At 46.9% G+C, this 25,807-nt stretch overlaps 13 protein-coding genes across 13 annotated transcripts; 5 read left to right on the top strand and 8 right to left on the bottom strand.

Annotated features, from left to right (window-relative positions):
* Positions 1-296: 296 nt before the first annotated feature.
* N7483_003075 (iron-sulfur cluster assembly protein CIA2) lies at positions 297-930 on the bottom strand (the record flags this gene model as incomplete). The annotated part of the gene is made up of 2 exons (XM_057086512.1): positions 297-670; positions 744-930. The coding sequence occupies 2 exons, from the start codon at positions 928-930 to the stop codon at positions 297-299; spliced, it is 561 nt and encodes a 186-aa protein (XP_056946341.1).
* Positions 931-3,773: 2,843 nt separating this feature from the next.
* On the top strand, positions 3,774-6,803 carry N7483_003074 (Zn(II)2Cys6 transcription factor; the record flags this gene model as incomplete). Its single annotated transcript, XM_057086511.1, has 8 exons — positions 3,774-3,864; positions 3,906-3,950; positions 4,002-4,520; positions 4,588-4,929; positions 4,989-5,270; positions 5,338-5,891; positions 5,950-6,413; positions 6,482-6,803. The coding sequence occupies 8 exons, from the start codon at positions 3,774-3,776 to the stop codon at positions 6,801-6,803; spliced, it is 2,619 nt and encodes an 872-aa protein (XP_056946340.1).
* A 678-nt stretch (positions 6,804-7,481) lies between these two features.
* Positions 7,482-7,724, bottom strand: N7483_003073 (CDC26 family anaphase-promoting complex subunit; the record flags this gene model as incomplete). Its single annotated transcript, XM_057086510.1, has 1 exon — positions 7,482-7,724. One exon carries the CDS (start codon positions 7,722-7,724, stop codon positions 7,482-7,484), a length of 243 nt encoding a protein of 80 aa, XP_056946339.1.
* Positions 7,725-7,922: 198 nt separating this feature from the next.
* N7483_003072 (uncharacterized protein) lies at positions 7,923-9,118 on the top strand (the record flags this gene model as incomplete). The annotated part of the gene is made up of 2 exons (XM_057086509.1): positions 7,923-8,043; positions 8,214-9,118. The coding sequence occupies 2 exons, from the start codon at positions 7,923-7,925 to the stop codon at positions 9,116-9,118; spliced, it is 1,026 nt and encodes a 341-aa protein (XP_056946338.1).
* Positions 9,119-9,299: 181 nt separating this feature from the next.
* Positions 9,300-10,170, bottom strand: N7483_003071 (ribosome-recycling factor; the record flags this gene model as incomplete). The annotated part of the gene is made up of 2 exons (XM_057086508.1): positions 9,300-9,647; positions 9,715-10,170. The coding sequence occupies 2 exons, from the start codon at positions 10,168-10,170 to the stop codon at positions 9,300-9,302; spliced, it is 804 nt and encodes a 267-aa protein (XP_056946337.1).
* A 490-nt stretch (positions 10,171-10,660) lies between these two features.
* hscA (putative Hsp70 chaperone (HscA)) lies at positions 10,661-12,838 on the bottom strand (the record flags this gene model as incomplete). The annotated part of the gene is made up of 6 exons (XM_057086507.1): positions 10,661-11,410; positions 11,475-12,176; positions 12,251-12,419; positions 12,493-12,619; positions 12,685-12,735; positions 12,793-12,838. The coding sequence occupies 6 exons, from the start codon at positions 12,836-12,838 to the stop codon at positions 10,661-10,663; spliced, it is 1,845 nt and encodes a 614-aa protein (XP_056946336.1).
* Positions 12,839-13,343: 505 nt separating this feature from the next.
* N7483_003069 (bromodomain-containing protein) lies at positions 13,344-15,376 on the bottom strand (the record flags this gene model as incomplete). The annotated part of the gene is made up of 6 exons (XM_057086506.1): positions 13,344-13,744; positions 13,818-13,919; positions 13,960-14,476; positions 14,578-14,839; positions 14,906-15,090; positions 15,296-15,376. The coding sequence occupies 6 exons, from the start codon at positions 15,374-15,376 to the stop codon at positions 13,344-13,346; spliced, it is 1,548 nt and encodes a 515-aa protein (XP_056946335.1).
* Positions 15,377-16,176: 800 nt separating this feature from the next.
* On the top strand, positions 16,177-16,730 carry N7483_003068 (cyclin-dependent protein kinase regulatory subunit CKS1; the record flags this gene model as incomplete). The annotated part of the gene is made up of 4 exons (XM_057086505.1): positions 16,177-16,280; positions 16,360-16,504; positions 16,573-16,631; positions 16,694-16,730. The coding sequence occupies 4 exons, from the start codon at positions 16,177-16,179 to the stop codon at positions 16,728-16,730; spliced, it is 345 nt and encodes a 114-aa protein (XP_056946334.1).
* Positions 16,731-17,029: 299 nt separating this feature from the next.
* N7483_003067 (DsbA family protein) lies at positions 17,030-17,881 on the bottom strand (the record flags this gene model as incomplete). Its single annotated transcript, XM_057086504.1, has 5 exons — positions 17,030-17,107; positions 17,165-17,212; positions 17,259-17,663; positions 17,723-17,742; positions 17,806-17,881. The coding sequence occupies 5 exons, from the start codon at positions 17,879-17,881 to the stop codon at positions 17,030-17,032; spliced, it is 627 nt and encodes a 208-aa protein (XP_056946333.1).
* A 562-nt stretch (positions 17,882-18,443) lies between these two features.
* Positions 18,444-19,808, bottom strand: N7483_003066 (uncharacterized protein; the record flags this gene model as incomplete). The annotated part of the gene is made up of 4 exons (XM_057086503.1): positions 18,444-19,053; positions 19,119-19,254; positions 19,303-19,616; positions 19,690-19,808. 4 exons carry the CDS (start codon positions 19,806-19,808, stop codon positions 18,444-18,446), a joined length of 1,179 nt encoding a protein of 392 aa, XP_056946332.1.
* A 277-nt stretch (positions 19,809-20,085) lies between these two features.
* Positions 20,086-21,512, top strand: N7483_003065 (DUF3844 domain-containing protein; the record flags this gene model as incomplete). The annotated part of the gene is made up of 4 exons (XM_057086502.1): positions 20,086-20,398; positions 20,467-20,624; positions 20,709-20,852; positions 20,922-21,512. The coding sequence occupies 4 exons, from the start codon at positions 20,086-20,088 to the stop codon at positions 21,510-21,512; spliced, it is 1,206 nt and encodes a 401-aa protein (XP_056946331.1).
* Positions 21,513-22,582: 1,070 nt separating this feature from the next.
* Positions 22,583-24,011, bottom strand: N7483_003064 (E3 ubiquitin-protein ligase RNF103; the record flags this gene model as incomplete). Its single annotated transcript, XM_057086501.1, has 2 exons — positions 22,583-23,744; positions 23,872-24,011. The coding sequence occupies 2 exons, from the start codon at positions 24,009-24,011 to the stop codon at positions 22,583-22,585; spliced, it is 1,302 nt and encodes a 433-aa protein (XP_056946330.1).
* An 861-nt stretch (positions 24,012-24,872) lies between these two features.
* Positions 24,873-25,638, top strand: cyp3 (putative peptidyl-prolyl cis-trans isomerase; the record flags this gene model as incomplete). Its single annotated transcript, XM_057086500.1, has 4 exons — positions 24,873-24,936; positions 25,000-25,145; positions 25,218-25,355; positions 25,447-25,638. 4 exons carry the CDS (start codon positions 24,873-24,875, stop codon positions 25,636-25,638), a joined length of 540 nt encoding a protein of 179 aa, XP_056946329.1.
* Between the last annotated feature and the right edge of the window lie 169 nt (positions 25,639-25,807).

The following is a 25,807-nucleotide window of genomic DNA, read 5'->3' as shown; positions in this document are numbered from 1 at the left end:
GGACAGCGGAATTCTGGGCGGCTATGGAGTCATCAATTGATTATTTGGCGTATCTTTTTCTCTGCCAGTGTGACTCTTAATGCGCTTATCAAAAGAAAAGGGATACAGGTCATTATGGAATTGACCAAACTATCTCGACTACTGTTTCATTGAATTCGTATCAATTGGGAAGGCTAAATCCCTCCCAGCTTTTAAGTCGTAATAATACATTCATATATTCCAGGGTTGCCCTCGTCTCTTAAGATGTCATATGCGCAGTATGTAGTGGTGCAGTGGCGCTACGGAGGTAAGGGGACTTATTGACATGTCTCCATCATCTTGGCGATGACCTGCATCAGTGCTCCATTCTCCAGTGCCGCCGCAACTCTTTCTTTATCTCCAAGTTGCTTATTCACTTCATCGCCCGTACTGTGAGTTCCTTCCTTGATGCGCACATCGAGTCGAAAGCGGGGAGGGAGAGATTGCTCTAGTCGCACCCGCACACCGAGACCAATGACTGTTGCTAGACTGCAGTGTGTGATGGTGGGTGTGATCAGAACTGTGACAGTTTGAAGGAGAGAATCTGGAACGTTGGGCAATGTGGGCTTGATGAAGATATCTGGAAGGGAGACGACGGCCAGCTCTCCCAAGGAGAGAGGATGTTCTGGATCTGAGATTGACCTGATCAAATCTAGAGAAATCGTCGGCGTTAGAATGCTGGTTGTTTCCGTATAAGCTTGAACGAGTGTATAAGAAAGACATACCGTAGATTTCCTGCTCGTCTATCGGCTCCTCCAGCAAGTCGTCATCTTCGGAATCCGAGGAAAGAAAGTCGGCGGGGTTAGGAACTGCGGCAAAGATGCCTGAGGGGTAATCGCCTGATTTGACAGTGGACCGATTTCTGGTGGGCAGATCGGCCGCGTTGAGAATAGTAGGGTTGGAGTTCTCCATAGTGTTCAAGGTCCTGTGACGGGATATTGTATTGAATCGTATTGAGGACAAGGTTCTAAAGCCCTGGAGGTTGACTCGACTTCTCGTGATAGAGATAACCGTCTTATCGATGGAAGGTTCTCACGTGATTTGATACGTGATCTGGTAGATCATCGTACTTTCCATTCTCAGAACACTATTTCCTATTTAGGATTAGTTCACCTAAATGGGTCTAGTCAAAATGCTTTGTCATCTTTGGCATCCGGATTGAGATGGAAAGCCCTTGCAACTCTTTGCAGCCTTTGACATCTGTCAGAGTACAGAATACACCACGGATGTACGGAGTATGCACTGTATAGGCTCTTATTCTTACATGGCATGTGTGCCTGACTAGTCCTGCATCTGCATATCATTGCGTGGTGGTACATGATTTGTAGGGATCTGTATCGAGTAGAATGGGTTAGGGGGGTTGATCCCCCCTGATTCCCACATGTGCATTGTTGCTCATGACATCTGGGATGTTTAAGTTTTCGGGGCTTTCATGACTCGGGATTTTTAATCTATACGGTTTCATGATTTCATGATACATGGAAGAATGTGGAAGAATTAGGGCTGTTCCGGAATTCGGAATCCAGAAAGTTACTTGGTCCTTTTCCAATTCTCGAACCATCGTTCATGGAGCCCAACGAAGTGGGCGGGGATCGACATCCTACATGAATATGGTGATCTTTGGTCAGCCCCAGCCTCCAGAGCTTGCCAAGCCGATCACTTCATATGGACAAATCTCTCTGAGAGAGAGACAACCCCCCCCACTTAAAGAGTCTATTCACGGATTTTGTAACCGTGGCGGTTCCAGTTTGATCTTCCAGAACCCTCAAGTGATTAGGCTAAGGGGTTCCATTTCTGCATATGTACACTTCAGGGCTGATGATTCCCACATTAGCGTCAAAGGTAAAGGGATAAGTTTCTCCGAGAACAAAATTCCGAAGTAGTCCCGGAGAGAAAAAGCTCAAACGCCGTGGTTTCAGGTTAGTTTAGAGCAAGGATGGACCTCGGAAGTTCACCGGTGGCTAACTTGAATTCCGTGAAGTTTTCGTTTTTATCTCTTCCATTCTGTGAAGAAAATTAGAAATTGAAATATTAAAAATTTAAACCAAACTGGCAGGTTAAAAAGACTCAACGAAAAAAGGATGTCTCACATTTGGAGCACTATCAGATCCACCTGAGCACCTGGGCACCAACAGGTAAAATGTCCATGTGGGTGACAAGTTCAGATTAATACAGATTAATACTAGTTCATGGAGTTAACCCTGGAATCTCGCACTTGGCATTGAACATTTGAATACGTATACTAGACGCTAACTCGAAGAGGCTGGCATCGGTAGTTTAATTCGCGGATCTTCTGATCAGCGTGAAGTTCAAGGATAACACTGGCATAAAATAATAGTACCTAGGTATTAATAGTAATGATCATTCGGACATCAGATGAATTCCAAAATCCGATATCTTCAAATGCTAAGTCATGATCTACTACTAACATTGGATGCCGCGGTATATACTGTATGCATTCTTTTTTCCAAGGTTATGTACATGGTATTTTATATAATAGTAGGTATAGAATATGTGGACCTCGAATCGCTCTTACATTAAGCCGACTCGGAACCTTTTTAGGCCACCTGCTTGTTCCAAGGTTTCTATTATACACCATATGTGCAATTAACATGAACCTTAACCATAAATTAGCGCATGCATATATGGAAGACTTGGAAGACTTGGAATTAGATAGACTGAATTACTACTAAAAGATTATTATCAATTGATACTAATTAGTATATAAGTTGCACTTTTGCAGTGTGTATTATTACTATATAAGTATTATATACATAGGAGATACACACTAGTATTAGACCAGGATCTCTAAGCTCATATGCATTAATATTCCTACTATGTGATAAATGGGACAAAAGGTCTTTCCAAGGTTCAAAAATGATAAAAAATGATATATAGATAAACTCATAAATAATACATTTATATCATATTACAGTATCAAGTGGAACTGAATTACGTCGTGTGAGAGTACTCTGACTACGGATCGCCTCCACTTAATCCACCCGTCGACTTTATTGGATGCTCATCAACCACCTTGGCGCACCCCTCTCAGCTTCCCTCTCCGCCCTTTTCCAATCGCCCCCTCCTTCATGAAAGACGCCCCCTGATGTCTCCACCTTAATGCTTTATCATGCTCTGACCCTCCCGTGAGCTTGATTCCTCTTTACTCCGGAGGACCCTAGAACCTCGGCGGGTCTCCCAGGATGCGATCGCATCATTCAACTTCATCAATCCCCTCCGCTTCCCTATTCCACATTGCCCTCCCACTTTGATCGACACTCTAAAAATTCTCCGTCTGAGCGCCCCGAATTTTATTTGCGCATGTCGCCTTGATTGTGGGTTTCTCTTGTCGCCTTCCATTTTCTTACCCGACCTATATTGGTACCTCTGGACCTCGTCGTGGACTCGTGGTGCTTTTGTACTACAGTACAGGTGACTACCTTGAACCGGAACCGGAATCGCATTAAAAGGTCAAAAGGGTCTCGCTCGACGCCAGACAAGTGGTTTCATTTGTAATCGTCGTTTCAGCCTCCGGACCCCCGCGGTTGAGTCCTTGCGATTAACACGATCAAAACTCATACACCATTTCCTGATTGCGACGAAGAAGCACCATAACACTGATACCCGAAGAGAGAACGAGAGAGGGAGAAAAAGGACCATTCAGAAGACGAAGAAAGACCGCGCTCAGCGCATCAAGCACAAAAAGAGTGCGAACGAACGACACCGAATAATCCGCGTTACACCGATCTCCCACCATGCAAGGCTATTCATTTGCACCTCCATCAGGGCCTCCCCGAGATGGCCAGAAAAGTAAACACAACCCTCGAAAGATTCGCCTCAAATTTGGTATGATATGATGAATGGTGGTTGATATTGGTTTGATTTAGATTACGTATTTGTTGATGAGCATAATCGGCATAAGAGGTTAAAAGGTAAGCTTGTCATCGGCCGATGAAGCCCTTCATCGTGTTAACCTGAACTAGTAATGCGCGCGTGCAATGGCTGCCGAAAGAGAAAGATTAAATGTGATGCGGCGACAACAAATTCCTGGCCCTGCTCAGCCTGTACGCGTCTGAAATTGGTCTGCGTCCCGCCAACAATTGGCCAAGAAGGAGAATACGATCCAGATACCCACGGCATGGAGCCCAACGAGGTGGGAAATAGTTCCCTCCCGGAGGGCTCTCATCATTCTTTTTCCATTGCTCCGGCATATAGAGACAACCATCAAACATCAATGGGGACTATGCCTGCATATGATGGAATGGGAATGTATCCCCAATTCGTCAATGCTCCACACAGTCAACCTGCAATGTATAACGACATGCGCTCAACATCCATGGTCATGCCCCCACAACCCTATCAACAACAGTCAATATATTCCGGGCCGCAGTCAACGTCTCTTGGAACGACGGATCGCGGAGTCTATGTGGAGGCAGATTCATCTACAGCAGAAAACCTAAGTGAGGTTTTGGGTGAGCTCAAAATTGATGAGACGGGAATTGGTATGGAGTCGTTTTTTTCCCCAGAAAACTCACTGGTATAGATACTGATTCATCTCAAATTTCACAGCTCCATATATCCGACGACAAAGAACAGATCGCCAAGAACCAGATGCTCCTATCCAAGAGGAGGCTGAAATGAAATTACCGCCACTCAGCACTGGAGCCGGGGCTAAGATTCGCATTCCACCAGAGCTCATGCCTGCAGAGGAGGACGTAATGGAATATTTTAAGATCTACTTCGACGAAATTCATCCATATGTACCCGTCATACCACGCGCTCATCTGTACTATCAATGGCAAAATGACCGTCGTTCTATCTCTCCTCTTCTCCTCGAGGCTTTGTTCGCCTGTGCTGGACGAGTGTCCGAGGAACCTTCAGAGGGTGCGCAATGGCTTGCTTTGGCCAACAGTGAGTTCAACCTTACCCAGTCTTCTTCTTTGCCCCTTTGACTAAAGATTCTCCTACAGGGCATGAGCCAAGCTTTATGGACGTCCCACGTGTGAGCACAATTCAAGCCATGCTTCTTCTCCTCAAAGCCAGAGAATCCTTACCGAAGAAAGGGTATTACTATCGGTCCTGGCAGACAGTGAAAACAATCGTGGCAATGGCGAAGGATTTGGACATTCACGAACATTATAGTAATCATGCGGAGGGAAGGCCTTGCGAGCTAAGCCCTATCGAATGTCTGATCCACACTCGAATATGGCAAGCCCTTTTGGTGGTGGAAGTAATGATAGGAGCCCCTCAAGGTGAGTGTTTTATTCTTGCTCCACTGTCCTAATGATTTGAAGGACATGATCCTCTAACATGATTAAGGCCGATCCGACTATGGCGTGGACTTGGAGACGGTAGATATGCGACCGACGTTGGATATCAGAGGCTTGGATGTCTATGAGACCGATCGCTCTAGGCAGTATGCCTACTTTGTCCGCAATGCACACCATATTCGAATCATCACGGATGTTTATCACAAGGTGAAAAAACAAAAGGACTGGGGAGCCGATCCTCGCTTTACACAGAAAAATCCTCTATTTGCAGATTGGCTTCAGAGCCTGCCTCCAGATCTACAGGTGAACTATCCACCTGATGGCTCTGCGCCATGGCTGCCGTCCCATTTTGTGGGTAATATGCATTCCCACTGTCACCTCGCGATCATCTTGCTTCATCGTCCACAAATTCAAGCATCTCAGTCATTTACGGCAGGAGGAGACTGGAAGATTCATTTCTCCCTTTGCTATTCCTCTGCCAAAAGCCTCTGTCGCTTGCAGGAGGCTCTTCTGGAAAAATACGACCTCTCTGGGTTATTGTATATGCAGCGGGGTATCAATTTCGCCATCTATTGTATTCTCACATGTACCATGCTTCACCTGGTCAGTCCCATGATACCAATGCAGCTTCTAGAAAATCTGTTCCCTCTAACACTCGCAGGTTGCCATCACCTCTCCGGATCCCGAATTTAACTCGGATGCACGGGAATATTTCACCCGCCACATGCGTATTCTTGAGCGATGCTCCACGGCATGGCCCATGCCAGAGATTCAAGATCAAATCGACTCTTTAAGGCTTGCTTTCTCTGCCGATACAAGTCAAGCATTTGAGCTCAAACCAAGCTTTCCTTATGGCAGCCCCTCTGATGGCTACCACCCCAGTCCTCCTATGGACACGCAGTATCACCCGCAGCTGAATCAAATGTCGAACAATCTTCAAGCTAGAGTGGGTTACAACACACATCAAATTACACCTCCGATTTCTGCTGGTACTGAAGATTCCAAGTCCGACACATCCTCTCATCTACAATCCCTTGGACTGGTCCCTCACCAACCGTCAACCTCTCACCCTATGGAACAGCCCATGGTCGATGAAAATAACTGGGACCCAAGCCGGATCATCCAGTGAGTGTTCCGCATATTCCAAACGCCTCGCTGTTATGAAATCTTGCTGACCCAGTATTCCTCTTTAGCCAATGGGATATGGCCTTCTCTGTAAACCCCTCCACCGTCAGCACCAATTCTCCTCCAATGCCTATCAGTAACCCAGCACAACCTATGTCCGCCATGGTAAATCACCAATATCCCATGCAATATGAGTCACCGTCCAAGGTGACTGTTCTTCCGACTCAGTCGGTTTCCCCACCACAGTTCCAGGCCCCTCCTGTCGTGTTCAGCGCCCGCGATTGGCAACAAAGCGTGGCAAGCGTGTATGATCCGCATGGTCTAAAGCGGCGATGGAATTATTCAGTTGATATGGACTCTGAAAATATGGCTAAACGCCATAGAGAATAACCCGAGTCATCTACGAATACAAAATTTATCCTCTTCTTCCTTCTTCACTCACCCATACTTCTTTTATTTTTTTTCTTATATCGTAGTGATATAAGCAATTCTGTTCATCCACCCTCTTCTTTTACCGCTCGATTCATCTGTCCTTCGGGGTTATCTCTGTAGTACGAAACCTCAACCTACGTCAGACTACGGCTGGTAGACTTGGAATGAACTTTTTCAGCGAACATGATGTTAGATCAATGGTATTGCTGATTTAAACGGTGACTGGATGACTGGATACATAGAATTCTCTTGATGATGAGCCCTTGTAGATAAATGGATCCAAAAATCACCGTTTGCATGATTCTGTGTGAACTTCCACATCCATTCTTCCAAATAAGATAGGCCATGCTAGCCCTCAAAGGGGGTCGGTTTTCTCCAAGTGATCATGAAGAAAACAAAAATGAGATTCGTTTGGGTGTAGTCAAGAGGTGTATGAGAGCTCGGGGGTGTAAATCCCTTGATGTAGATCGAGTAGATTGAAATCTCAGACAATGGGTGTATTAGTTAAATTCAACCCCTTTCTGGGTCAATAGCAAGAATCACAATGTCAGGGAAAGCTGGTAAAATGAGGCCAGCGAAGATAGAGTGAAATGAAGCCAAAGAATGGTTGTGAACTTGTGATGCGGAGTCCTGGATTTAACCGCGGCGACCGATGCCGATGCGCTCTTCGCGGGATCGAACGATTCTGGCCTTATCTCCTGGCAAGGGCTTCAACTCATCACTTGGATCGTATTGCGTATTGGCGCTAGCTTGGCCTTGCTCGGTCTGTTTGTTTTCCTTGTTTTCTTTGTTTTCCTGTAGACGGCGGAGTCGCGCTTCTTCGAAGGCTGCGATGTCCTCCACAGTGATTGTAACAGCAGTTGGCTTTCGGCGGAGCATGATGATAACTTGAACTACCTGATAGAAATAAAGGGGAGATATTTCCAAGATTCCAGGGTTGAGTTGAAGTATATAAGAGAAGTAGAGTGATCAAGGGGGGTCTAAAAGCGGAGTTACTCACGTGACTCCTAAAAGTCCCAATCCCGGAGAACCTTTGAAGTTGCGCTTTTGTGCAGGTTCTCACATCTCCAAATCACCATGTTCTCCCTCAGACAGGTCGCCCGTAATGGCGATCGGCTGCGATTGGGCATGTCTTTGCCCATCCGCCAATTCTCTATTTCTCACACAGTTGCCGCAGAGAATGACGGGCATTCAGCCAGTATGTTCTCACCCGTCACTCCAAAAAAACATTCTAGTTGGAACTATACCGCCAAATTGGATTCTTCACGCAACCTACTCTATGGAGTCTACTTTTGGGACTTCAATTAACATGATTTAACCATAGGCCAACCTCCCCCCCAAGACAAACCCGACTGGTACTCCCCGCAGCCCTCGCGCCGCGAACAAGCCCCCCCGGAACCCGACCTCCAGGCTCTCGGCCTCCAGGCACTAGACCCCAGAACCAGAACCAAAACAGACCTCGCCCTGCGAAGGCTCTAGATGCGAGATCTTTCGCCGCACCCCGCGCTGGTGGTGAACAACCACGAATCATCCGCAACCCCCGACTGCGTACTGGTGCTGGTGCCGGTCCCAATCGAGGCGGAAAGCCGGGCCAAGGAAAGGGCAAGCCTATGGGCAAGAAGGGTCGTGGAAAGGCCTTTGGTCGTCGAAACTCAAAGCAAAATGAAAAGGATGATAGTGAGGAGATCACCGCTGCTGCTATTGATCAAATCGAGCTTGATCAAGTTATGAAGGCTCGTCCTGCGCCGATTCGCTATGAGCCTAAGGATATCGATGTTTCTGCTCTCCAGGAAACTTGGCCTGCTTTCCCCACTGATACTGCTGCTCGCTCCGCTGCTGTTGCTGAGAAGTTGGCTAGTCTGAGTGGTCGTTATGCAAATGGTTATATCCCTCCCTATGAGCTTGGTCGACGACTCTGGAAGGGTGAGAATGTTTTGTTTAACAGTGAGGCTGAGAGGTCAGAGGCTATGGAGGAGGTTCAGCGCCTTTCTCAGGTTCGTGCCGATAAGATCTCTCAAAAGAAGGGTGATCTTGTTGAACCAAAGAAGATTGAGTTTGGTGGTCTTAATGCTGAGGATACTAAGTCCTTGATTGACACTTACGCTTCTGGAAAGTACCCCTCTGTTGAAGTTGGTAAGGACCAGCCTGCTGTTCTTGCTGAGGTTATGAAGAACCTCCGTAACAATGGCACATATCAAACTGCTGGAAAGCGGCCACAATTCCTGGCGAAGGTTGAAGCCCTGATGGCTTCGAGTCGTGTCAAGCGGACTTGATCTTGGCCACTTTTTGTATTATATGGGTTTTCTGATGTGGGTTAGATGAAATACTTTTTTTATATTCTGGGCGCTTTTTTGTTCTTTTATTCCTGGGTGGTTTATCCCCCTGATACTTGTATGTAGAATTAAGTTACATTTGTGGCTATATTACAAAGAATCTGCTTCTTTTTCTTCTTGTTTAGACCTGTTCAAGGCTCTTCTTAGCAGCTTCAAAAAGATCCTTGACCTCCTTCTGCCCTTTGTCTGTTGCCTTTTCCATCAAGATATTGGCATTGCGGACATCATCTGGTCGAGCCAACTTCTTCTTCTGCATATCTTGTAGACGCTTGTGCATAGCTCCTCTAGAGTCCCGAACTGCACTGGATGCCTTCTCGAAGGCTTGTTTAGCCGCCTGGACACCTTGAGCGCGTGACTCCTTGGTTGGTGGTGGGATTGGGATATTCAGCTGGAGAGCGTTATGAGGATCCGGTTGAGGGGTTAAGGACAGATTTGAGGAGACGATTGCAGATGTGACTGGTTTGATATGCTGGAAGATAATAAGTTAGCTAATGTCCAGGGAATTAGGAGACCAGCAAAGAGTAGTTAGTACTGACCTCTTCATCAGAAACTAGAACGGTAACCATCCGTCCACCCTTTGGTACAACTTGAGCCAAATCGCGGAGTTTGAACGAATCTTGAATCTCCTTGCCTAGTTGCACTTTTAACCCTTCAATTGACGCGGTATTGAATCGTCCACCTGCACGAAGCTTCGATAGATCATCCTTCAAGCGTGAGACTGCAGCGGAGACCCCGGTGTTCAGTTGAGATAAATCGAATGGGTCTTCTGTGCTGACTGGAGTAGAAGAAGGTTCGGGCTCTGAAGCTGCGGTTTTCTTTGCTTTCTCCTTCTTCTTATACAAGGCGGGTGAGCTGCCAAAGCTACGACCTTGAGTCAAAGGCAAGCTAGTTGTGACGGTAGAGAGTGGGACACATGGGATTCGTAGATTCCGGGGAGAAATTCGGCCGTGTGAAAGACCCCGTAGAGAGAGTCGAATGATACTGTGGTTCATGATGGCGGTGGTGGAGACTGGATTGTAGGAGAAGAGTTTGATAGATGAACTTGAAGTTGAAGTTCACCCGTTCCCGCCTACTAAGAGATGGATGACATAGCCTCCCAAGTCAGACCTCTCCACGCTGGCAATACTACTAGATAATGTAGTATATTTAAGATCAGATGGATATATTGATCTCAACATTATTACATATAGATTTCAAGTAACTATTTGGGATGGAACAATGAAAAATCTTCAGAATACTGAGTTCGTCACACATTAGATTTGCAACGTCAATCTTCGTCTACATAAAACATACTTTTTCAAGATGTGAAAAAAAAAGGACAAAGGGAAATAAGAAAAAAGGAAATCACTGCGCCTAAAGTTTTCCGGCTTCAAACACAAAAACATGGACCAACTTGCACCTCCCTCATTATCTATTTGTTGTAGATTCCCTTATTCAGAGTATCTAGAGGGAGACAGTCTGGCCATCCTATGTTCACTCCATTTAGCGGGTGGCCATGGCCTTGGTAATCAGACGCTTGAGAGCCAACTCCTTCTTCTTGAGGTCCTCGGGGGTGGAGTCCTCAATCTCGAGCTGGGCCATGGCGTCGCTGAGAGCGGCCTCGATCTTGTCCTTGTTACCACGCTTGATCTTCAGGGACATGGTCGGGTCGGAGACGATCTCCTCAACACGGGAGATGTAAGACTCGAGCTGCTGGCGAGACTCGAAGCGCTTGGTGAAGTCCTCGTCGGAGGACTTGAACTTGGCAGCATCCTCAACCATCTGGTCGATCTCGGCGCTGGAGAGCTTACCGACAGCGTTGGAGATGGTGATGTTGGCGGAACGGCCGGAGGTCTTCTCAGTGGCGGTGACCTTCAGGATACCGTTGACATCGACCTCGAAGACACACTCAAGGGCGGCCTCACCGGCGCGCATGGGAGGAAGGGGAGCAAGAGTGAACTCTCCCAGGGAGGTGTTGTCAGCACAGTTGGTGCGCTCACCCTGGTAGACGGGGAACTGGACGGTGCTCTGGTTGTCAACAACGGTGGTGAAGGTACGCTTCTTGATGGTGGGGACGGTCTGGCCACGGTTGACGACGGGGGCGAAGATGTTACCCTCCATGGCAACACCCAGAGAGAGAGGGACGACATCCAGAAGGAGGAGGTCAGCGGTCTCAGCGGAGGTGGCCTTGCCGGAAAGGATACCGGCCTGGACGGCAGCACCGTAAGCAACAGCCTCATCGGGGTTGATGCTCTATTAAAAAAAAGTAATATTAGTACCCATCAGAAATTCAGTAGGACTGGGAATAAAATCTTACCTTCTCGAGCTTCTTGCCATCGAAGAAGTCGCTCAGGAGCTTCTGGATGCGGGGAATACGGGTGGAACCACCAACAAGGACGATCTCGTCAACCTTGCTCTTCTCCATACCAGAGTCCTTCAGGACCTGCTGGACGGGGTCGAGGGTGCCGGAGAAGGCCTTGGCGTTCAGGTCCTCGAAACGGGCACGGGTGATGGAAGAGTTGAAGTCCTCACCATCGAAGAGAGAGTCGATCTCAACGGTGGTCTGGGTGGCGTTGGACAGAGTACGCTTAGCACGCTCGCAAGCAGTGCGGAGACGACGGAGGGCACGGGCATCACCGGACAGATCCTTCTTGGTCTTGCGCTGGAACTCCTTCTTGAAGTGGTCGAGCAGGTTGGTGTCGAAGTCCTGACCACCAAGGTGAGTGTCACCAGCGGTAGCCTTGACGGTGAAAACACCACCCTGAATGTTCAGCAGGGAAACATCGAAAGTACCACCACCGAGATCGTAGATGAGGACGTTACGCTCCTTCTCGGTCTTACCGGAACCCAAACCGTAGGCAATGGCAGCAGCGGTAGGCTCGTTGATGATACGGAGAACGTTCAGGCCAGCGATGGCACCGGCATCCTTGGTAGCCTGACGCTGGTTGTCGTTGAAGTAAGCGGGCACAGTGATAACGGCCTTCTCAACCTTCATGCCGAGCTTGATCTCGGCAACCTCCTTTCATCTATATTTTTCAATTGTGTGAGTGGGGGTGGCAATTTTGAGTTTTGGCATGGAAAAAAAAAACTTACCTTCATGAGGACCATGGAGGAGATCTCCTGGGGGGTGAAGGTCTTGACCTCACCGAGGTAGTCAACCTCGACGGCGGGCTGGCTGGCACCCTGGTCAACGACCTTGAAGGGCCAGGACTCAACGTCCTTCTTGACAATGGGGTCATCGAAACGGCGACCAATCAGACGCCTGTCAAATTCTCCAGTCAGATACAAAGAAAAAACTCAAGTTATCGGAATATCGTGAAAAATTCAAGACTCACTTGATATCGAAGATGGTGTTCTTAGGGTTCATAGCAGCCTGGTTCTTGGCGGCCTCACCGATCAAACGCTCCTTCTCAGTGAAAGAAACGAAAGAGGGAGTGGTGTAGCTACCCTGGTCGTTGGCAACTAGATTGCACCAGGTTAGTGAAATTGTGTGATTGAGCGTGGATAATTCCATTCCGAAGACGTACTGATCTCGACGTTGGTGCCCTCATAGTTGGCAACGCAAGAGTAGGTGGTACCTATTGATTATAAAGTCAGTGATATCCAAAAAAGAGGAATTATTTTCGCAGTCATACCAAGATCGATACCGATCGCACCGTCGTACACCGGAAGGTCCGCCATTGTGATTTTTTGTGGTAAAGTTGGAGGAATGAAAAAAGGTGGGAAAGAGGGGTTGAGACGGGTCGAAATTTTTTTTTATAAAAGCAATGCCCACACATTGACAGGCAGAAAATTTTGCGGGAGCGGTACATCACGTGGGAGGCGAGCCGAGTGCTGACTGCGTTTCAGTCACGTGATATACGTGCGATCACAGGAACGTTCATCAACTGGTCAATATAAATCTGGGTATCTATCTACAAGGCTCCATCTTCCCTTATACAAAGTACAAATTTTTAAAAACATTTTCTGTTACGCTTGTTTACTACATATAATTCCTCGTTTGATGAGATTGCAATGGTATGACTCATTGCTAAATTGAACAGGGCAAAAAAAAAAAAAAAAAAACAAAACAAAAAAAGGCTTCAGAAAACAGAGCCAGACTCCAAGAACACATATCCAAAGTAAGAAAAAAGACTGGAGAAAAAAGAACCCAAATGTCATGTCATAGAAAACCAAATCTCTTTCTTCATCGCAGCAAATTGAAAAAGATGGTGACTCGCTCATAGTCAACTTCTGATCCAGGTGGACCAGACTTCGGAGCTCCCCTGGCAGGTCCAGCAATTGCCTCAAAATCGACTCGAGTTATTCCTGGGTGAAGCTGAATATCATACGCCGGCGTCAATGCTTCTCCTGTTGGGTGAAGGTGTTGCATGCCCATATGAGCAATCATTTTAACTTGTCGTTGCACACTTCCGAGAATTAATGTGGGTTTGACTGTCAACAAAGTATGTGAAGAAGGTAAAGGAATGGCAATTGTTTGCTGAGAAAGTTTCGATGAAGGTGGGATATTCAAGTAAAATCCATCTTTCAATGACAATGAGGAATGTGTGGCGATCTGCACGTTGCGGATTAGAGCAGAGGTGGCATCTTAGTAGAAGGGTCGTTAGCTGGGTCTTGAACGAAAAAGGGAGCGAAAAAAAGACGATGATGGAAAATGTACCTTGGCCCGCTCGTCTCCAGATTGAATCAATGGGTGATTTCTCTACTGGTGGTTGCATATGAGCTAATTGCAATCGTAAAATATTAGCATTAAAGATCAAATCTAAGAGGAAATCGCCGTTGTCATGCATGGGGCTTCATACTATCATGGGGAAACAGGCCACCAGCAGAGTCCGAAGGAACACCACTCGGGCCATGCGATGGACCACGCATGTCAAACCGCTGAGATGAGGTCAATGGGGTCTCGGATTTAATACCGCCAGATGCATCTCGTACACCGGTCGCACCATGGGATTGTTCAGTAGTTGATGGAGTGGTTCCGGTACTTGATTTAGGGCTTCCAATTTTTTGCCCGCGCAGAGACCTCGTTCGGGGTGTCAAATGATGCGTATCAGCCTCCTGGCTCATCGATTCGGTACGAATTAGCTCTTGTTGTCGTTTGAGGGAATCGTTATCCACAGTGACCCCAGATGGAGTTTTGTTATCCTTTGGAGGTTCGAAAGTCTGTCCAGCCATCTTCAACGTTAATCTTTGCGGTCCCGATTCGGATTGATTTTTGCCGACTTTTAATCTTATGCGAGGTAATTCGGGGTGGCCATCTACCTGAATTGGATCCGGGACGATCCTCCTGACTTCTGCCACACGTTGATCGAAATATTCCTATCGTCATTTTTAGCACACCCGATGCTTCAGAAGGGCAAACAAGCATAAAATGTATTCTCCCGCTTCAGAGTTCTCCCGCTTCAGAGAGAGGATCTTACCTCCATCACACCCGCCAGAGCGGCAATCTCGCTGCCATCTTCATTGTACTCTCGTGCATTTCGCCACAAGTAGCTGACCTCATCTGCGAATGATTGCCATGTCGGAAAGGCGGTCATTCCAGTTCCTTTCTTTCGACCATCTGTCCCACGGACCTTTTTTTGAATACTTCTCAACGAGACTGGATACTGAATAATTTCATAGTAGTCCCGATAAAGGGCGCGGTCCGGTTTTCCAACAAACGGGTAAGCTACCTCCTCCCCACTACAAAGCCAAGTCAGCGCTATCGGAGTTATACGACGGTTCATTATGCTTATCGCAAATACTTACTCCTCATCTTTGAGTCGAAAGAGTTCGGTCAAAATCTTGTCCTGCGCGGTTTGCATACTGTCGCCCTCGAATTCCGTCTCTGGCTCGGCCTCATCTTCTGATTCAGAACTCTCATCCGCATCGGGCTCATCGACTGGTTCGGAGGAGTCGCGGTTGGACTCTTCAATGTCCTCGAGGTCTTCGTCCTAGTGCATGACCACAATGGTTAGTTTGCCCATTGCGATACTGGAGGCGCCGCAGGTGTGATATAGTTTGCGCATCCACGTTGAATGGAGCTTCCAGCTCCGTTCCAGCTGAAAAGGTATTGAAGCGCGATGAATCACATATTTTGATTTCTTATCTTCACTGATGAAAATCGCATAAAGAAGCGCAACATCAAGGTAAACTTACAGACACTTTGCGACGCTTCTGACTGCGCAACTTCACCTCGGGGGAAACTTGGGCGGCTGCCCCACGTCTTTTGGAGGTCATTGTAGGTGCCTATTCGGAGTATTCAACAAGGCGATATGAAACTGAAATCTCCAATTGAGAAACAAAGGATTACCAAGGTTCTCCAGGGACTCATACCTCGACGTGTGCAGACGCGCTGCGACCGTCCGAGTGGACCCGCCGTGTTATGTAAGCGGCATTTTGATCGCGGCTCCGTATTGGTCGGAGCTCCTCTAGTTGGTACTTATGTATATAGCTTATAGATGAAAGTGATATTAGATTTTAGTAGAGAATGTGGTATAACATAAAGTTTGAAGGAGTAAGATTAGTGTGATAAACAAATCTATAGTAGAGCTCTTGCGAATCATTCAAGTCTACGTGGCCAAAATTATACAAAATAATAAACACGCACCCTACTCTTAGACTCTTAGATACATCCAGATCACGGGACCTTTCCACTCGTTCATAGAGAAACCCCCCTTGACACCTCAGGCATAAATATTTTCCCCCCTCCATCTCTTCTCTCTCTCTCTCTCCTGCTCTCTCTTCCGCGTGCCCGCAAAACAAACTGGTTCGCTCCTCAAAACATCCCCGCGACGATCTTCACTTTCACCCCTCCCTACCAAGATCGCAAAGTTTCACAACCAAACCTCGATCCTTCTCTCTATCGAATTGGTAAGTTGTCTTCTGGTGGAAAAATATACTCCACATATTCTCAGAAATTCACCTACATGCCACAGACCTGAGATTAACTCGACCCACGTGCCACAGAATCAACAATTCGTCGAATTTCCCCGGACTCACATCTTCCTTTCCCATTTTTACCTCCATCTCTATCGCCAATGGATATCGATCCTACCCGTCGTAACAAGAAGCCCCGCTTGTTGTTGGAGTCGGAGCGAGAGCGTCTGGATGAATTTATTGACTCTATTCACTACTCAGCCCGGTATGACCTATCGCATCCCCAATTGCAGGTCCAGTTAGGACAATTCCTGTCTGTATTTGAGAAACTAACTCCCTGGTAGTTACTCGGACGACAAATTCGAATATCGCCATGTGCAACTGCCAAAGAACATGCTCAAGAAGATCCCCGCAGACTATTTCGATAGCGCCAAAGGAACTTTGAAGTTACTGTGGGAGGAAGAGTGGCGAGCGCTGGGAATTACACAAGTAATTATCCCTCTCCTATCATCTCTGAAGTCTAGAGAACCATTGCGCTGACGTTTCAATTCGAACAGAGTTTGGGCTGGGAACACTACGAGGTGCATGAGCCGGAGCCTCATATTCTCCTATTCAAGTACGCATCTTCCCATTGAGCTCTCATCGTGGCACTACATACTTACATTGACGTTCCTATAGGAGGCCCCTGAATTACCAGCCGCCGATGGTACAATAGATGTGTGATAAACTCGGTGGTGCAGTAGGTGGAGGTTTCCTCTCCTCACCCTGAGAACCCCACAGGATGAATCTTTTTCTTTCACTTTTTTTTTCTTTTTCATTGTTCTATTACATGGACATGCATCAGAGCAGTATGTTCTCTAGGGTCCACAACAGCTTCATCATGGAGTTTCTGGAATGAGATATGATTCAAATTTCCCCAATTCTCCTCGGAATCGGTAGGGCCCTACAAGCCTCATCTACACGCAACAGTTCATCCCCTCGAGCCTATCATAGATGGGCCAAATTTCCTCGCAGTCAAACCACGTTCTTGGCCAGCCATTCTTCCCACTGCTCTACAGTGAAACTGCTGCTGGTGCCTCGCTCCTCCACGCCCTGAACCGAAGGTCAGCATCCTATTATGCGGTTCGTTCTCGGGTTAGGGTCTCTTACATTGAAAAATACCGTTGGCGAAACATGAACTCCAATTACTCGATCCGTCTGTTTATCATTAGGTGGTTGTACAGAAATGCGGGATGTACAGGACACTTGCCTTGATGATCCACTTCAAGTCATTGGTGACCTTGTTGCCCGCATTCAATTGCCCACTCTCTCCGGGGGTTTCTGGGATCTTCAATAAATCCAAGAACTTCCCTTCGTCCACACCTACGGATCCAGCAATCTTGGCCAATCTTTCGTATGTCTTGTTGCGGGTTTCGTTCACCACGCTGATGTCGAAAAATTCAGTTTGGTGCTTGAATAGAGCGGCGCTAAACTCCCAGTACTTCTCTGGAGCCAAACGGAGGACCGCAACAGCAGCCTCGTGGGTGAGGGTGGAAGATGGGTGCCATGGCTGAATGTGCTGCCGAAAGATAACCTGGAGTCGAGAACCATACTGTGCCGCAATTCTAGGGCTCAACTCATAGAAAGTATTGAACATCTTGGCTGAGAACTAGAGACCATCATGTTAGTCCTGGAGCAAATTTTGCTCCATTAGTTCCTGTAACTCACTGGGCAGACATAGTCAAGGTCTGAACATTGTTAGCTTCAATTCCCATCGCTACTACGAGTAGATACATATCGTCAATACGTACATAGTTCCAGTGTATGACTTTCCTGGAAACTAGCAGCGGTGAGCTTGAGACCAGCGAATTTGGGAGGGACGGCCATGATAATGGTAAGAGATCAAAATGCGTAAAAAGACTCGGGGTCACCGTGACGGTAATCTGTTGAGGGAAGTTCAAGCCTGGAGTTGAACGGATGAAATGAGGTGATATGAGGGGCAGTGCGTCACCCTACTATATATAGTGCCCCGCCTCAGTATGACGACTTGGATTATGAAGATTCACCACCTGGACATCAATGCAGATTCAACTTGAAGTTGAGGATCAATTAAATTCGAGTTCTCACATGTTCAAGTCGAGACTAGGTATCACATAGTAAAATATAAATTATATATAGTGATGTAATTTTTCATCCAATTCAAAATTGTGGTACATATCGAGTCTGTTTTATCTGATAAGTTGATCAACAATCTACACAGATCATACTATCTCTATACACGGTCTATGATAATAATCGCTTCAAAAAAAGACCATGCGATTTATGTACTTGCATAGATGTGTTTTCTTTTGAGACTCTTGAGGTTAATGCTCAAGACCAGTCTATCCAGTGCTGCCATGGGAACGATGAAAAAAAAAAAATCAAAATGGGGTATTAATTGAACCTAACATTACCGTCCTCCAAGGGGTTTCTGCTTCCGGAGGTTGATATCCCGCAACACCATCTCAACCGTGCGCCATTCAGACTGAGATGGATCATATTCTCCACGGACTTCAAACCGACAGAACCCATTTGGTCCCCTCACACCAACGGGCCCGGAAATGAAAAATGTTCCCCGAAGAGGTGTCCGGCGAATCGAAGTCTGATAGTGGTTCAATCGCATTCGAAAGGCGAGGGACGCCAAATGTAAATCTGATCCGGGTCCTATGTCAGGCAGTGGGAGTCGTTGTAGAGTGGATATGACAAGGGAAGGATGAAGAGGTTGGTCTTCGGTTGGTGTTCGGTCTGTAGATAGCTCCTCAATAGATGGGGATAAGTCGGGCTGTCTCTGGTCCATACTGCGGTCGATATGAACATTGCGTGGTAAAGTCAAAATTTCGGGGTGATTTGTTGTTGGTTCTCCTGTAAAACGAGTGACCTGTCTCTTGAAAAGCACTAGATAGGCATCTTTTATGGCAAGTGCCATATGAACAGGCTTCATAAATGATTGGATCCTATCGCCTATTTCGGGGTCGATAGGCTTGGTGACCCACGCTACACCATCATCGTTAAATTCGATCCTACAACACCACCAGGATTAGTATCCACCCTATACTCATATCCATTATCGCTAGAACAGACGTACCCAGATCGTAGATATTCCGGAGGAGCACGGTTTGGAAATTGATGTACTAGCCAAAACCCAGTGAGAGAAAGAGGGCCGCCGAGGACTCGTGTCAATTGGCCGGAAGCGTTCTCCAGAACGATAGCGGCGAGTTCATCTTAAGACTGTTAGCTAGGATCCAAGAACCAAGGACTAGTTCACCCACCTCGTAGTTTCTGAAGTCTTCCTCGGTCCTTGGATATTTGAACAAACTCTTGCCATTCCGGGTCCGATGCGGCATAGAGTTCGCCCTCTTCCAGCCAAGACCAAGTCAACGGAACAAATAAAGGTGCGCCCAGTTCATCTTCGCCTTCCAGCAACTCTTCTCCTCCCGGTGGACTTCGGCGCAGGCCGGTTGTGTTCGGTGTTGGCTCGGGTGGGATATCGGTATCGTGGCTATCATCGTCGAGGCGAACGAGAACGAATGAACTCCATAACTGATATGCCGCACCATACAAGAGACACTTAGAGACAAAGGATCTGTAAAAAGAAAAAGATTAAAATTGTTAGCATGAATATCACGGTAATATTCAGACCGGTAAATGCGACTCACCTCAGCCAAGGCCGTCTAAATCTCACATGTCGGACTGTCGGGACGGGGTGTGAATAAGAGCCGGGGTTGAAGCGAAATGGGCGGGCTTGGCTTCGAAATAACTGCCTGAGCCGAAGCATTGAGATAAATCAACAAAAATATGTTCGAACAAGATGGTTGAAAGAAAGATAGTTGGCGCGCCGACTCTTGGGGGATAAACTCACGTGATATCTTATCGCAACCTGTACCTCTCCACGTACGTAACAACCCTCTTCTAGATTGAATGCTGACTCCAAATAGCTTCTATTCTCACCGCACTGTGGGCCTTTCTGGTCTGGAATTATTTGGAAGAGGTTGAAGACGATACATCCTCTCTATTAATCTATTCTGAAAGTTTCCTTGATCCATTCCGACACAATGCGTTGGGTCTCCAAGCTCTTAGCCATTGCGGCAACGGGCGCCCTGGGGACGAATGCTATGGAGGCTTCCATCTTCAAGTCCACTATGGGTCAAGATAAGGACCTGGGCTCTTCAACAGTCTCCGAGGATTTTGCACGACTCGCTCTGAAACTCCGTGTCGAGTCTTCTGTAGCATCGGTTCTCGGAACCGAGGAAACAAACCTGGATCGTCTAGACCAGTTCGTTGATGCTCAATTCCCCCTGTTCGGTGGCAAGAATGATGCTTCTGCGAAGACTCTCATTATTTTAGAGGGAGTCGACGAGAAGACCGGTGAGAATCCGCAGTTATACTAGCCTACATGTACCGAAGTTGAACCCTAACACGACTTGTTCTGCCAGGATTGAGCATGCGCCAGAGACATACACCCAATCTTTTCGTCCCCCGTGCCTCCAACGAACTTCTTGACGATTCTTCTATGTCATTGGGTGGTGAGGATGAGGAAAGCATCTGGATGTACCAGGAAAATGCAAGCAAGACGAAGTCAGAAGGCATTCAGGTAAGGGATCTGTACGCCCGTGGGCGGCAGGATATTGAGACACCTCCCAAGAGAAGTTGTTGGCTGATATGATGGTGGATATAGCTGGCCAAGGAGTGCCTTTCCAAGAACCCAGTTCTCTCCGCTTCCCAGGAGCTGTTCCGCGATAATGTCCTGGAGACGATCCAGTCGGCGGAGACACGGATGAGCAAAGATCAGAGCACAATTATCTCCCGCCTGTCTTTCAAGGTATTTTTTTATATCATTCTCTGGGTTGTATGACTGTTCAAATACTGACTATGCCATTCTTGCAAATAGAGCGGCTCCGCGGAGAACACTCTCGATACAAAGCTCTTTGAATCCATCTTCCAGGATTTGATGAACAACTCTCCCTCAGAAAGCCAGCAATTGACGGTTGTGCTTCTTTCCGGTTCTCGCAATGATACCAATGCCCCCAAGAAGCTTGCTCAGCGGGAGGTCAAAGCTTACCGCGATGTCAGCCAGTCTACTCCCAGGGCACTGGATGAGTCCTTGCAGCACTCAAACCTGGCTCCCGTGTGCCATCTTTCTAACTCGTCCTGTACTGACTCAACCAACAGCTGCTCCGGACACGGATACTGCTACCTGAAGTATGGATCGGGCAGCGAGGGAGCCGCTGGTAACTGTTACGCCTGCCGTTGCCAAGAGACCGTGGTGCGGAAGAGCGATGGTGGCATTCAAAAGATTCAGTGGGGTGGACCTGCATGCCAGAAAAAGGACATCAGTTCGCCATTTTTCTTAATAGCTAGTGTCACCGTCTTTGCTATTCTCGCCGTAGGCACTGCGATTGGTATGCTCTTCAGCATGGGCTCCCAGGAGTTGCCCAGCGTGATTGGAGCCGGTGTGGGTGCACCCAAAGTTCAGTCATAGGGTGTTATATCTGTCTTTGGTTTATTTCATGTTCATGGTTTCATTTTTGTTCCACCCTTGACCTTCGGGTTCTCTACTCTACCGCGCCCATTATCAGCCTCTGGAATGTTCATGTATATTTGGCTGAGGCGAAGAATCTGGTCATTGTCGTTTGATATAATTGGATCTTCTTCATACCTACCTGTATCAATAGTATCATTTGAATGATCTACTTAACTTGAAGCTATCATGCCACATCTGAATCGGAGTCAATAGTAGTACGGTCATGGTTCCATCCATACATAATAACATCCATCTGAACTCAATGTTTGCACATTAATTCAAGGTCCCAGTCCAAAATACTAGTAGTGCAGGTGCACACTGACGCTGGCAGGTTTTTGTTAAACTCAAGCTTCAATTGATTGAAGCACTACTACTATGTACTACTATGGCCGGGGCCGCCCCGCAATACTCACTGGCAGGCTCCACATATATACTTCCACTGCCAGTGGCACCTGGTACATATTTCCAGTGAGAGTTCGATAATATTATGTCAGGTGAACACAATCCATGATCTGATACTACTGAGACATCTGGACATCATCCAGATGGAGCTACTATACCTAGGTATTACTTCGAAGTCCACATGGATGGCTCCGGGGATGTGCGAAGTCTGGAGGTTCAAGTTGTACTCGATCAACCTGTTCAAATTTCATCAAAAGCAAGACCGTTCAAATACGGCAATTACTACTAGGAGAGATTGAATGCTTTCCGCAAGTAGAAATATTGGGGAAAAAAGCAGATCCATTATCCTTTGGGCCCCCCTGGACCTTCGGTAACGCCATAGCCCAGCGCCTGCCCAGGTGGTAATAGAAAAAAAAAAAAACTTGAAGCGTCACAGTCATAAGTGGCGTGCAGCCCGTAGTTTGCCCTCGCTGTTTCCTTGCAAAGCACCGTTAATTTACATACAGAATAAAATAATCGACAGGAGAATGGGCTTTGCAGGCTCAACATTCCAGATGTTGACCTGTATCATGCAAAAATTTGGGGAATCGGAATCGTGAAATAGAGAAAGGAATGGTTTGGAAACTTCAAAGACCAGCTTCCAGTTGACCAGGTGTGCGTGGCTGAGATTGAGACTGTTCAGTCACCGGCTGGCTAGTCAAGTCTGAGGAGTTTGATGTGGTGTTACGGGAGGAGCCGGGTAGACGAGTTGGGAGAAGTCGTGGCCAATGTGGTCGACGACGTGGTGGTGGATCTTCCAGAGGTACAGGTTGATCATTCGCATGGTCTAAATGGCCATCTGATCCCAGGGAATCCACGGGATGGTCACTCGGAGATGTCGAATGAAAAACTCTTCCTGGAAAGGCCATCGGCACTCGGAATATGGAATTTGGATTATTCCTGGAATGAGTCGGACGTGGCAGTCTCGGTAAACCGTCGGAGCGAGTTGACGTTCCGCCACGACGGCCCTGCCGATCTGACGATGTAGTATCTGTTGCGTTCGGTCGAGGTTTGGGGACGTAATAGTCTGCCTTGCATAGAGGACAGCACGCTCGTCGGCTAGTCAACCAGGGATCGACGCAGGATGCATGGAAAGCATGCCCGCAGGTGAGGCCACGAATATCATCATCATCTTCAATGGTGTCCAGACAGATCGCACAAGAATCTCCGGGGTTGGGGAGCATTTCAGGGGGTACGGCTTTGCGAATGTGATCGCCTTCCTCATCATCATCTTCAAGGTCAATGTTTTCACCGACTAAGGCATGCTCCCACTTCTCTTCCGTCGCAGATGCATCTACCTCTCCATGAGAGATAACCGCAGATTGGCTTGCCTTCTCTTCTTCTGGATGTGTAGTTGTTATAGGTTGTGTATTATGAGATGTACTATGGAGGGTATCGAGGGTTCCTGCCTCATGCTCCATCTCAATCGGATTGATTGTAGTTACGGGAGCATCATCTGATGTCAAAACCACGCCATCCGTATCCTTCAAACTTTGTGGTCGACTATTGGGCGCAGTGATTCCTCCCTCTGTCGAAAGACCTTGATTGGCACGCGACGATCTCCAGACCTTATACTTCATTAAGGGGAATCGCGCGTTGACTTCGTCCATAGTCATGAGCTTTTTCTCACGTCGTCTTCGATGGGCTCGGGGCATGGTTACTAGATCGATGCGTTCTCCAGTTTCCTCGTTGCGTAACTGTCGATTACGTTGGTTGTATCGAAAGCAGTATTTCACTCCAACAATGATCCTAGGTTGCTGTTAGTTCTGATATATCCGACACTGATAAAATGAGAGAAGTATGGATGTGCTCCCCAGAGGAATTTCGAGTATATTGGCGGGAAGGGAGAGGAAAGCCAGTGAGAAGAGGTTCATACCATAGGTTGGTGAACACTACACCAAATCCAAGAGCGACAAAGAACAGAAGAGGCGAGCTTGTCGCTGAACCATTGTTATTTGAGCTACTTCCCGTAGTTGTCGCTGCGCTGCTCGCAGATGAGGTTGTAGATGCATTCATTGTGGAGTTCAAAGAGAGTAGAAACGAAAAGAGGAGAAGTTGCCTTGATATTAGGATTCCACACAAGGGGCTTGGGGATCAATCACACCCGCATCCCGGGAATTCGAAAAGAAAGGAATACAGGGGAATTAGGGATCGCCGTCTAGGTGATGATGATGGATTGAGCTGTCGCTCTCAAAAGGAGTGCACCGAAGTCATAAAGTGGAGCGCAGACCATTGACAAGGGTCGGGGTACGGGGGATCGACCACGTTAGGGTCACTGGGGCTCTCTGAACTTGCCAGGTAAGGGTCTCATATCCTTAGATCCCGTTTTCCTTATAGGATTGAAGAGTTAAAGATTTTAAGGGAGAAATAAATATGGGAAGAGCAACAAGGGATCTTGTTATTGTCATATACTGAGAGGGGGGAAGAGGGAGAATCGGATGAGGCTGGGGAGGAGAGACATTTGGAGTCACGGGAACAGGGAATAAGCAATAAGTCATAACCTTGGAAGTCATAAGTCATACACTGTACATTTTAACTACCCATATACGGGATCCTCGGGATTAATGATAAAAAGAGGGGAAATAAAATATAGAAAAAATTATAATAAATTAAATCAAGAATAGAATATGATCAGGATTAATATGAAATATAATGGTATTCTGAGAGGAAGAAAATGTGTCTTTTTTTCATTATCTCAGTAGATGATCATACTGTTCCTCCCTAAGGAGAAAACTTATCACTAACATCATACTACTCCAAGTCCCTATACACTTACCTCTATATACCATACGTACTACCAACCCTTCTTCTGCCCCCCAATCCTTGATTTAATTTCCAACTCTCTCTTTCACTTGCAATACTATTACCGCCATCACCATGGCCGAATCAGCAGCACCTGGACCAGCCAACCCCGTGGTCTTCTTTGATCTTGCTCTCGCAGGTATATCCCTCTATCTCTTCCTTGACCAACATAAATTTCGATTTGAATTAATCAGTTTACTAGGTCAACCCCTGGGCAGAGTGAAAATGGAACTGTTTGCCAACGTCACTCCCCGCACTGCAGAGAATTTCCGCCAATTTTGCACTGGCGAGACCAAGAACCCCAAGGGACAGCCTCAGGGCTACAAGGGATGCAAATTCCACCGTGTCGTATGTCTATTATCCTGACCTGGATTCAAAGTTATTGTTCAAGTTGTTGTTGTTCTGACCTCGCTCCCATAGATCAAAGATTTCATGATTCAAGGTGGAGACTTTATCAATGGGGATGGTACTGGATCTTGTACTATCTACGGCACTCCCAAATTTGCGGATGAGAACTTCGCCTTAACTCATGACCGTGAAGGCCTCCTGAGCATGGCTGTATGTATTATTGAAGGATTTGTTCCCTTCTCTTCCTATCCTTCTATGTATTTGTTTCTTTTTTACGAAGTTCATGGCTGATCCTTTATAGAACTCTGGACCCAACACAAATGGTTGCCAGTTCTTCATTACAACCACGGCCACACCTTTCTTGAATAACAAGCATGTTGTTTTCGGTCAAGTGATTGACGGAATGGATATTGTTCATATGGTTGAGCACACACGTACAACCAGAGATAAGCCAAACCAGGATGTCACAATAGTGCAGTGTGGAGAGATGTAGGAGATGAGAAAAGCCATTCGCATTCAACTCGACTCAAGGACTCTTGAGTCAATCTATCAAGGAGTATGAATCTTATTTTTTTTGTTAGAGTTATGTTGCAAGGCAATTCAATAATATTTGAATCTTGAACTTACGAACCCGTGGAAGCAAGACGCTGCGTGAAATTAAA

This window comes from Penicillium malachiteum (genome assembly GCF_028827825.1).
Source record: "Penicillium malachiteum strain IBT 17515 chromosome Unknown utg000002l:1.0-8849297.0:1.0-8852440.0, whole genome shotgun sequence".
NCBI lineage: Eukaryota > Fungi > Ascomycota > Eurotiomycetes > Eurotiales > Aspergillaceae > Penicillium > Penicillium malachiteum.
This window is presented reverse-complemented; position numbering and strand designations above follow the sequence as displayed.